General features: G+C 38.2%; 1 protein-coding gene and 1 long non-coding RNA gene across 2 annotated transcripts; one reads left to right on the top strand and one right to left on the bottom strand.

The window, feature by feature from the left end:
* Positions 1-1,278: 1,278 nt before the first annotated feature.
* LOC146638065 (uncharacterized) lies at positions 1,279-3,110 on the bottom strand. Its single transcript, XM_085365817.1, has 6 exons — positions 3,068-3,110; positions 2,621-2,950; positions 2,016-2,348; positions 1,809-1,934; positions 1,485-1,540; positions 1,279-1,404 (listed from the first exon to the last, which is right to left on the bottom strand). Exons 1-6 carry the CDS (start codon positions 3,108-3,110, stop codon positions 1,279-1,281), a joined length of 1,014 nt encoding a protein of 337 aa, XP_085221943.1.
* A 6,825-nt stretch (positions 3,111-9,935) lies between these two features.
* Positions 9,936-11,857, top strand: LOC146638066 (uncharacterized). Its single transcript, XR_014906424.1, has 4 exons — positions 9,936-10,046; positions 10,746-10,811; positions 11,156-11,311; positions 11,764-11,857. It is a non-coding gene; the product is annotated as an uncharacterized LOC146638066 (long non-coding RNA).
* The last annotated feature ends 49 nt before the right edge of the window (positions 11,858-11,906 follow it).

The raw sequence follows: 11,906 nt of genomic DNA on the forward strand, positions 1-11,906 counted from the left end.
ATCTCTCTCCCTCTCTATCTTTCACTCACACAGACACACACACACACACACCACCATCAACTTTGCTAAATTACTGATGAAAAACATTGACCAGGCAGCTGTGATTGAGCAGCAATGTCCATCCAACTCTTTTCATGGTTGTTGTAGTTGTGATAATTTTGTGAGGCCACATTGAAAAGCCTCGGATATGGAAGCGTAGAGCTGCCACCCAGGCAAAAGAAAAATAGAGCTATATCACTTTATAACATGAAAAGTATATTTTTCTAACAATATACTTTATTTTTTTGTGATCGACATTATATTGATTTAAAACGGGGGGGGGGTACAGACATATACAGCACAACTGTAAACTGCAGTAGCAAAGCAAACATTGGTCACAAGGCATAGGGACAGCAAAGAAAAAAACACAAAGTCAAAACCAGTTATTGCCTCTTCCAGGAGATAACTTTGGATGAGAAGATTTTCCAAGCTTCAACAGTCGTGGGTCGAGCTTTATTTAATTTTGCTGTGGTATGTTCAAAATGAATAACACGGATAAGACATCGTATCCAGAATGATTCCATACAAATGTCAGGACTGAACCATTGCTTTATAATAGTCTTCTTTGCGGATGTGAATCCAGCGAACTTTTTTACTCTTACTTGAGTAACTTTTTTGACGACTACTTTTCACTTTTACTTGAGTAATAATATTTTAAAGTAATGCTACTCTTACTTGAGTATAATTTTTGGATACTCGGCCCACCTCTCATGTATACTATGTATGTAATACAATGTATTACTATTTATTTAATTTGATTCATCATATTATAAATAAATAACCTGGAAAGCAAGAACAGGAAAACACAATAGGTACAATGAATGTAAATTATCATGTTTTTAGTAAAATTACTAACAAATTCTTTGTATTTGTTTATTTTCAATATAAAAGATGGTAAATGGCCTGCATTTGTATAGCGCTTTTCTAGTCCATAGGACCCCAAAGCGCTTTAAACTACATTCAGTCATTCACCCATTGGTGATGGCAGCTACATTGTAGCCACAGCTGCCCTGGGGCGCGCTGACAGAGGCGAGGCTGCCGGACACAGGCGCCACCGGGCCCTCTGACCACCACCAGTAGGCAAACATGGGGTTAGTATCTTGCACAAGGATATTTGGCATGCAGCCAGGAGGCAGCCTGGGATCGAACCACCGACCTTCTGATTAGTGGCTGACCTGCTCTGCCACCTGAGCTACAGCCACCAGTAAAGATCAGTACTATAACCCAACCGACACACTTTCACATTCTGCATTTTACTTGAGAGTACACACTTTCTTCAGTTTCCAGTTCATCCGTCTTCTTCTTTCCTCTTGTCGTTTTCCTTCCAGAGAATTGCAGTGCAGCATAGTTCAGTTCACCTTCAATCTATGCGAAATAATAAAATTCTTATAATTACATCAAGTTGTTAGAAATCACTAAAAATATGATGCCATATTATTACTTACACTGTCATCCACAGCTTGGCTCAAGTCATCTCGCCTTGCTTGTGACGAGCTGTTTTCTGTGCATAACGGTGATGAAAGGGGAATATTATCTACTTGATTTTTATTTTTTAAAATTGGGTTTCTAACCTGGCTAATTCAATAATAACTTATTGACCTTGATGGAATCATACATAATGAGATGTTCATGATGTCAGCAATATTAATAATAAAATGTATAGAAAGATATGTAAATTTACTTTTACTAATCCTATTTCTTTGAAAGTTACTTTTAATGTTAAGAAGAGCGATATTATTATGATTTTTCATTTATTTTAAACAACTTACTTTTAATTTGTTCACATGCTGCTCCTGGAGTTCGGCAACAGATGAAAATAACATTAAGAATTAGAGAAATAACCAAGCAGATTATTGCTATCACCAGTGCAATAAATGCAGAACCTGCTGTTTGCACTGCAAAAAAAAGAAAACATCTAAGGAGTGATTCTAAAAGAGATGAATATTTATCTGATATGATATATTTCATAGTCATACCCATTTCTTGTTTAGTTCCATTTCCAAATAATATCAGCCCACATGTGGCCACAGCACAATAGTAAGTCGCAGCGTTAGAGGAGCTGACATTTTTAGAAGAGCGAAAAACACAGCTCCGCTGAGCCTCAGATCTTTTCTCACATTCATGATGTCTGTTTCCTTCAGTGTAAATGATATCAGGATGAGATGCTTCTCTGAACCAGAACACGTGGTGACCTCCTGGACATGTCTTATTTTCAGCATCAGAAAATAGTGAACAGTGAAGAGTCACTGAATTTCCTGCATGGACTGTCTTCTCCTGAACAACAGTGTAGTTTGCTGTCTGGGTGTTTCCTGTTTAATACAAATGTGTTGACAAATGTGACAATAAAGCACCTTTTGAAAGCCTGAGAAAAATGGGTGTAATGCATGCTAGTCATAAAATTCTTAAGAATATATTTCACTTAAAACAACCATTAAGATCACTGCAAACATCTTCAATATAAATTGAAAGTTTAGTAGGTTTTCCAAAAATGCTTATTGACATTTTAATTGTTTTGTTTTTTTTTTTTTCACATTTACAAGAGACAGCTTTAGCTGCTGAGAAAAAAAAATCACAATATTACCTTTTACTAACAAATACGTTCCGCTCCATGTAGTATCTTGGAGCCACTCTGTAAACCCACAGTGATAGATTCCCTCGTCGTCTTGATTTGTTTTCAGAATGGTCAGGTTGCTGACATTTTTATCATAATTAGCTTCCCATCTTGAGTTATCAAATGCAGGTGCAAACTTAGGTGTTGCCGATTCTTTCAGTGTCCAGATAATTTTCAGTGTGTCACCAGCTCTCTGATGGTACCAGTGGATATCTCTTCGGCCGGTCTCAGTTTTGGGCAGAACACATGTAAAGTTGACAGGTCCCCCAAGTTGAGCTGTAGTTATTGGAATGAGTGCAGCTAAATTGAAACAAAAAATATAAAAACAGTCAATAACAATAAAAAAACTGAAAAAAGAAATGTAAGACCAACCGACATATATGGAAAAAATACTTGATAGAATAAGAAAGCACTTACATACTCGATGAAGAAGAATCAGTGTAACCCAGAACAAAAACATTTTGACAGTGTCCTCTGTTAGGGATCTAATAAGTATTTCATTGAGTGTGTAGGAGGTGGAGGAGGTAACATGGACCCTCCATGTCACACTGTCACATACATCTGATTGGTTATCACAAAACATAGACTCAGAAGGCCACTTCCTGTGACATTGATCTTGCACAACAAGTCCTCAAACTAAGCTGATGCATTGCCCATTTCTTCCTATTATTGGAAACAATTCATTAAAATGCTCCTGAATTGCCAGATTGAGCAAAAATGTTTACTTTAGAAAGTGAATGTAGGATGGTGGCACAAACATGCATAACTACACCAGGGATGGCAGTTTGAGTCTTCGTTGAATCAAATTTTATGCTTTAAACACATTTTGAAAAGTTCCACTTTCTAGGTCATTAGGTGTTCCACATCCTGCACAATCTCAAAGCAAAGACTCAATGTTTATTTACAATGGCATGAGAGGGCATTAACTTTCAAACATAAATGTAGCTCTCAATAACCACTTGTCCAAGCAGACAAGCAAATAGTGACTCATCACACACATAGCAAACAAACTAAAGTGACAAATCGGGATCTCTAACACGGGTAACTGGTTAAAACATTATTACTGAATTATTTCTTAAAGTTTTAATATATTTACCATTTATATTATATTTTGTTGTGGTCTTGGTTTGTGGAGATGTGTAGCGTGTCATTTGGTCTTGTTACCCCAAGAGTTAAGCTATTCCAGGTACTCACCCATGGCAGGTGTAAAAGAAGGTAGCTGATGAGTGTTGCTGTGTTCAGTCCTGCTGTAACAATTAAGGATGCAAATAGGTAGATTAATTTTAGGTTACCCTTATATCTTTTTGTTTAAACCTGATACCACCACCGGTCAAAGTGACATCTTGAAATGTGGTTTTTGGGAAAAGCTACAAATATTTTGCAGATTTGTCAAACACATCTTCAGCCCATCAGCACAGAACATCTAAATAATCAAATAATCAAATCAAAATATCCTTTTGGGGTTTTTAATTTTTGCCATTAAATAATGGCCACAAAAACATTTTTTAGACCTGTATAAATTGGCTCTTGACCTTATTAGTACAAACTCTCATATAATCCTATTATCCTATGAAACATTTGTGACACAGGGCAGGAAAAGCCAATCAAAGATACAGACTGAGAGTTCCAGCTGTAATGCCATAAAGAACAGCCTGTTTGGCAATGGTCATTTTATTTACTTATAATGAAATGTGCTATATAATCTCAATGTGCTTAACATAAAAGATGAAAAAATAAAAATCTATTTAGGTCACCAACTCTATGAAGCTAAAAAATAACAAAATAAACTTTACAAAGAAATAAAATTCAAGTTAACACACACGATAAGTGCAAGCCTTTGAGAATAAACAGGTTTTAAATATTTTTTTTAAATTAGATCCATTAAAAAACACCCTCAACAGACTCTTGGAAAACATCTCCCTGTTCTCTAAGGTGCCTCTCTGCTTCTTGCTACTCTGTCTTTCTTTTCCATTTTTGTGCAAGTGTTCAGCTGGGAGATATATGATTGGCTGGGTAGCTTTCTTTCATTAATGTAGCAGTGATGTCCATTTTCACATTTAAAATGAAGAAAACTGATATGATTGAGATGAGATGAGATGAGATAGCCTTTATTTGTCAGTTGCAGGTCTTTTGCCGACATCCGAGATGACAGACCTTGCCGACCGTACATACAATACACAAACATCACATTGGGGAGACAGGTCAGGCTAGGTAGCGAGGAAAAAAACATCAAAATGTGTAACACAGAAGGATAATACGGGAATGCACAGATATCAACACACCATAGCACAATAAACACAGACAGCAACATGGGAAAGAGTTCCAGTGTGTACATCTGATCTGGGACCGCTGCAATCTTCGACGGCGCCTCCAGCTGACCCGATGTCCACATCAGAGGGGAGGTAAGCATTGGAGGTGGCGTTGGATCCGGGGTAGGGAGGGTGATGTGTCAGGAGTGCTTATCAGTATCAGTGTATGTGTGCGTGTGCGTGTCCATAGTTCAGCTGAGACAGTGTCCTTCGCCCTGCCAGGCTAAGTAAACAGTCTACCAGCCAACCCAGGTGGCCTTGCATGGAATGGGAAGGAACAGACTCAACACAGTCGTTATCAGGGTGTTTTGTTCAGCTCCGGCCTTGCAGCTGGCGCCAAAGAGGTATCCGCATAACTGATGTTATTTTTTACTTTAGTGCGAACAGCTCATATGAATTTCAAAGCAGTTCTACAGTCCAACACTGGTCTCTCAATCTCCCGTTGGAGAGCCGCGAGCTTCGCCATACTTGCGTTCTATGATGTTGTCATTTCTTGTGCTCAAGGAGCCGATTCTGAGACCTCACGGCAGTGTGCCTCCCCGAGATGTCATCCGATTTGTGCCCAGAGATGTTATTCCGGGCTAGCCCTTCAGAGATGTATCCAGTCTGCAGTCAGAGATCTTATTCTGAGTATTCACAGCACCCGTAGCCTCTCCAAGATCTTATCCGTGCTGACTCAATGAGCCCATTTTGAGAAACTCACGCCTCTCCCACCATTCAGAATCAGAATCAGAATCAGAATCAGAAACTTTATTGTCATTGTCATGAGAACAACGAAATTAAGAATGGTCCCCGATCATTGCATCATCCCTAGCAATATCAAAATATAAATAAAACAATAAAATTCAATAAATAAAATAGATAGAATACTTAAAATACTAATAAGATATAACAGTAAAACATTCACATACATTCCCACACACATGCTTCAGACCGTGCATAGATTAACACAAGAGTGGCGTGATGGACATTTTTTTGTAGTATTCAGATGTGTTATTGCAGTTGGATAACAGCTGTGTTTGAGTCTATTAGTCCTTGCTCTGATTGCCCTGTACCGTCTGCCTGAGGGCAACAGTTCGAACAGGGAGTGGCCAGGATGTGAGGTGTCTTTTATGATGTTTTGGGCCTTTTTAAAACAGTGGGCGTTGTGTAGAACTTCCAGTGTGGGGAGAGGGCAGCCAGTGATCTTTTGGGCGGTGTTAATGATCCCTTGGAGTGCTTTCCTCTGAGCCCCTGTGCAGCTAGTGTACCAGATGCATATGCAGTAAGTTAGAACACTCTCAATGGTGGCTCTGTAGAAGGACACCAGCAGTCTCTGTGTGATGTTATTCCTCCTGAGAATTCTCAGGAAGTACAGTCTCTGTTGGGCCTTTTTCAGCAGCTCGGAGGTGTTCACACTCCAGGAAAGGTTCTCCTCTATATTGACTCCCAGGAAGCGGAAGCTTGCCACCCTTTCTACACAGTCCCCATTTATGAATAGCGGGCAGCCTTGTGGGGATTTGAACAGCCGGTTCCGCTTCCTTAATTCTTCGATAAGTCAGGGCCAAGCCAGCTCCGATCCGCCAGAACCCTGTTACCATGGTTCCGAATAGGTAGATATCTTCAGCACTCAGGCTCACCCGAGCCCAAACTTCTCGTTGAGAAGGGGTGTCGATTGCATTTAGGGACCAGTTGATCCAATCCATAATTCCTCTTTTAGGTTTTAGAGAACAGACTGTGAGTGAGTGTTCCAGGTAAAATACAAAAAAACCCCAGGAGACTAGACAAGGACATAAGCAGGGAAGATAAGGGAGAAGAGAAAAAGTCCGTCCGCCTCCTCCGAGAGCCAAAGAAGAAAAATTGGTCATTATTATACAGAATAGATATATAAAATGTAAACCAACACAGATGTACAACTAAATATGTTTTCATAACAACAGTGATCAGTGAAGTTTTACCAGAAGGTTAATCATTTATTAATAACATACATGTGTAAGTGGGAATTGATCTATATGCATACTAAATGAAAACAATTCAAAAATCCAACACGTTTTGACATCTTTACATTAAAAATTAACATTAGCAAAGATAAGTAAAAGAAATTATACTTGCATGTAAGTCTAAATGCTTTAACATTTTAGGAAACATAAAGTTACAAATGTAACTTTTGTGAATTTAGCTTGGTTTTTGCTGTGTCACATTTGTATTAAATTTGTCTGAATTTTTTTGTTGAAAGAAGTTTTAACTTTTCAACCGATGATTAAAAAAAATCACATTTCAGCTTCTTCTCAGCCAGTCTTATATTTTCAGTTCTTCCAGCTTCTTATAGTTCTTTAACTGCCTCTTTAAAGTTACAACAGCAATTCAGCCTCCAGCTGTCCATCAAACAGAGAGGTACATCTCTAAGCTATACAGGATATCAAGCAATATATTTCAGCAGTTTTGTTCACTTGTTGTATGTCTTCTTTGATCTGACCCAGCCATCAGGTGCATGGCAGTCTTGGCCACAGAATCTTCACCCTGAATCACGTGTCTGTACCATCAGAGTCTGGCTTTGCACTTTTGTGTATGAACCTGGATTCTGTGATACATAGGACTCTGGAAACTGTGGGTTTTATGAAAAAAGGGAACCTCAATTCAGAAAGGCCTGACTGGTATAAGTCACAAATGCACATTTCAGAACTGATAACCCATAAGCTGGACAGAAAATGAGGGAACACCAAAGTGTTTCCAGGCCAGTCGAGAGATATAATCTCTCCAGCATGTCCTGGGTCTGCCCCGGGGCCTCCTCCCGATGGGACATGCCCAGAACACCTCACCCAGGAGGCATCCTTATCAGATGCCCGAACCACCTCAACTGGCTCCTTTTGATGTGGAGGAGCAGCGGCTCTACTCTGAGCCCCTCCCGGATGGCTGAACTTCTCACCCTATTTCTAAGGGAGAGACCAGCCACCCTTCGGAGGAAGCCCATTTCCACTGCTTGTATCCGCGATCTCATTCTTTCACTACCCACAGCTCATGACGATAGGTGAGGGTAGGGAGGGTAAATTGAGAGCTTCGCTTTTACTCTCAGCTCTCTCTTCACTACAACAGACCAGTACAGCGTCCGCATGATGGCAGCCACAGCACCAATCTGTCTGTCCATCTCCGACTCCCTTCTCCCGTCACTCGTGAACAAGACCAAGATGCTTGAACTCCTCCACTTGGGGCAAGAACTCATCCCCAACCCGGAGTGAGCACTCCACCCTTTTCCGGCTGAGGACCATGGCCTCAGATTTGGAGGTGCTGATTCTCATTCCTTCACACTCAGCTGCAAACCGTTCCAAGGTGAGCTGGAGGCCCTCACCCAAGTGAAAGCCTTCTGCCGCTTGGCTGCGTCTAGAAATTCTGTCCATAAAAACCATACCATTTGTGTGGTTGTCAAACTTCACATAATCCATCCTTGTGATGACTTTTATGGCAAGTAATCAGAGTACTATAGAGTACAAGGGTGGGGCACCTGCAGGTCAGCCATTGCTGTATTGATGTACAGAAAGAACTGTAGGTAAAATCAGGCTGTTCCTTGGTGCACGCCTATGATAATGGGGAAAGCAGCAAGATCCCCACAGGAAATTTTACTGATTGGTAAATTAATTGTACTCACAGATATTTAGTCATAGCTGAAATTGTCAACACCCAGGGATTTTTCTAGAAAATGCACCTTTATGTGCAGTGTATCAACACAAAAACAGACAAAAAAAAGTTTCACACACAAACTAAAAAACTGGGCTGGACAAAATTATTGGCACCCTCAACTTAATATTTGGTTGGGTGCTCTTTGGAAAAAAATCAATCAATCACTTCCAATAACCATCAACAAGCTTACTCCATGTCTGAACTGGAATTTTCGACCATTCTTTTTTGCAAACTACTCAAGATCTCTCAGATTTGAAGGGTGCCTTCTCCCAACAGCATGTTTAAGATCTCTCCACACTGTAAAATCTAATATTGTGTTTAACCTCCTAGGACCTGGTGTCCACATATGTGGACATCACATTTTGGGTTATTTAGACCAAAATACTCAATTTTGCTCTATAATGGCTTGATATCCACTTACGAGGACATTATACAGCTACTGTTCTATTGAAATTTTAAACGAATATCCTCATATATGGCTCTTGTTTTTTCTTAAAAACAAAGATACGGTAAAAAAAAAAAAATGTTTTTACATTCATCGGGCCCCAATGTGACCAAATATCAAAGAGAAATTAAAAATGCATGCCGTGGAAAGGTTCGGGTCTTAGGAGGTTAATTAAAAATATTAAATAGGCTGAACTCAATTTTTATCCATTTGTTATTAGAACTAGATTTAAATAAGTTACCAGTACTTTTTAGGCAAAAACGCTGATAAACTCAATTTATTTGAGTTTTTTTAACTTAGAAAAACTAAGTAACCTGCCTGATTTTGTTTAAACAATTATTGCACACAATGAAATCCAATAAACTTCATTTCACTTCTTAAAAATCACTGTGTGTGTCTCCTATATGATATATTTAACTGACATTTTTTATTGTAACAACCAACGATTTATACAGAAAAATAATGACTATTAACAAGGTTGCCCAAACTTTTGCATCCCACTGTAGCTGCTTTGTTTCTGTTTCACTCTCTTCTGCAGGAAGTTGGTCTTGCAGTACTTTTTTTATCTACTTTAAAGAGACAAGTGGAATAAAACTATATAACTGTTGTAATAATATAACTGAACAGCTTATACACTCAAAAAAATGAATGAGGTGGATTGTTCAGTGTATATTAATTATTTATTTTCATTTTACTTAAAATATATGTTTTTGTTAAGTTAACATATGTTTTTCTAATCAAGTCTACGTAATTGTGTCTATTATTCAACGTACATAATACTAATGTGTTACTTGATCGCATAACATTTAAGTTAAGTCAATTAGGATCGATATACCTTGTATATCCACAAGGTGACAGTAATGCAAAAACAGTTGTAATGAAACCGCGCAGAACAAGAAGGTTTCACGGCTTGTGCCTGCTCATGCGCAAGACTTCAAATTTAACTGAAAAAGGCTGTTTTGGCGCCAAGCTGCTGTTTCTTTGAGAGGTAAGACCACTTTTTTCTTTGACTATGTTGTGTAGTATCTATATGTCCAGCATGGTTATATTTTGCGTTTGTCTTACAAGACATGTTATATCGTTTGCGTGTGCTTGTTTTACATTAGTTTTACTGGGTCCTGGACATGCTTATTTTGTGGACTGTGTAAGAAACATTTTTATTGTTTTTTGTTTTATTAAGGGATTAGCTACAGGGGTTCATGGGGTTATTCTTTCAAGGGGTTATTTTTCCATTTGCTTTCTTGGGATTCCTTTTCTGTAATCCGAGAGTCGGAAATATCGAATAGGATAGCAAGGATAGCATAAAGTGACATTTAAAATCCAAAAAGTCAAGGGCGAAAGCCACTGTGACACCATTGTTCTGCTCTATCAGTAATCTGTATTATGTAAAAATGGTCTGTAAATACAGCATGTTTCCTAGCGGAGTTATACATATCAATGTAGTTATAAATTACAGTTTGTGAAAGTACACACTTAATTTTTTTAATAAAATTATTCAAGACATATGAGTGGACAGACAATGGAGGTCGACAGACCTGGTGATAATTGCTTCTATAGAAAGTTAGCACATGGCAGTGTCAATCTCTTGCTTTTCTTCTGAGTAGTATTTTATTTAGTTGTAATTCAAACAATAATTTGCTTCTTGAAATTAAGTAATGAATTTCTTGTTTTACTTTATAAATCTCAGATCCTGCCTTTACCTGCTCCCTCCTATACTGATGTGGTGTATGTGGTATTGCTGAGCTTGTATGTGGTATGTGAACTGTTATACTTTTAAAAACAAAACTGTTTTATAAGTTAAGTTTTCTTTTGTGACCCATCCCATGCCCCTGTTATTTCTTCTCCACATCTGAACCATGGTTGCAGTTCAAGGGCCTGAGGCATGAAATTCTTTTCAGATCAGCTGTGATCAATATTTTTTGGAACTTGATAAATAACAATAAAAGCTGTAATGGCTCCATTAGCATTTTGTGTAAATGTTTGTGTTAAAATTATAGCTTTAATGAGGTCTTACTACATTAGTTTTAGTTTGTATATGTGTACATATAGTATGTATATTTACAGTACAGTATGTTGTGTTTGTTGACATATTTTCAGGTGGAAGCAGAATATGTGAGGATTACTACTGCTGCACATGTTCCAAGGCTTTTTACACAACTTGACCAATACACTGACCAGCTCATAAAAGTCTTCAAGAAAAAAGGAGGCGTTGCAGGGAAGAAAATTAGACAAACTTTGGCCCCAGCCACACAGGTGCGTTATTCTGTTGGTAGCAAAATATTATGGCTAATAAGATCATTTTCAAATTTAAACAGCTAGTGTATGGTAGCTGCACAGTGCACTTACATTTATATTAAGCAAGACAAAGTTTGGTACTCAAAACGTTGGAAAATTTAAATTACCTAAACATATGTAAAATCTGATCCCTTGATTTAGGTTAAACCAGAAGTGAATGTTTTTATGTTATGTTTTGAATGCAAAAAAGATGATGTATTAGTTTGTCTTTACCTCCATTATGGACATATATAATGTGGTGGAAACCCTGCCCAACAGGTTAACTATTCATGTCCATGTGATGATTAGTTGGTCTTGTGTACATGTCTATCTGTGCAGTGGATATGTCATTCATTTTGCGTATAATGTGAGTTTCTGTCATCCTAAAGTATATCTGTTTTCTCTTCCTGTATCTCTGCCACTCTCTACAGAAGGAAACCATTGAAAAGGGGAGGGAGTGTGTCCTCAGGGCACTACCTTTTTACCTGAATGAAGACCCAAGCATCCTCTTCAAAGAATAATTGGTTGGTAATTTTAGTTTAGTTTTTTATCTGTATTAAACCAAATTTTGAAT

Source organism: Diplotaxodon limnothrissa, linkage group LG2 (genome assembly GCF_057381915.1).
Source record: "Diplotaxodon limnothrissa isolate DT_005_m linkage group LG2, D_limnothrissa_male_GT1.1, whole genome shotgun sequence".
NCBI classification, from domain to species: domain Eukaryota; kingdom Metazoa; phylum Chordata; class Actinopteri; order Cichliformes; family Cichlidae; genus Diplotaxodon; species Diplotaxodon limnothrissa.

Bases quoted from the DNA above. Each gene is read 5' to 3' on its own strand.
- LOC146638065 (XM_085365817.1), bottom strand. From the start codon at position 3,110: ATGTTTTTGTTCTGGGTTACACTGATTCTTCTTCATCGAGTAT. The intron at 1,935-2,015 runs GTATGACTATGA...TTTTTTTTGCAG, and splicing joins TGGAACTAAACAAGAAATGG to TGCAAACAGCAGGTTCTGCA. The intron at 1,405-1,484 runs GTAAGTAATAAT...TATTTCGCATAG, and splicing joins GCCAAGCTGTGGATGACAGT to ATTGAAGGTGAACTGAACTA.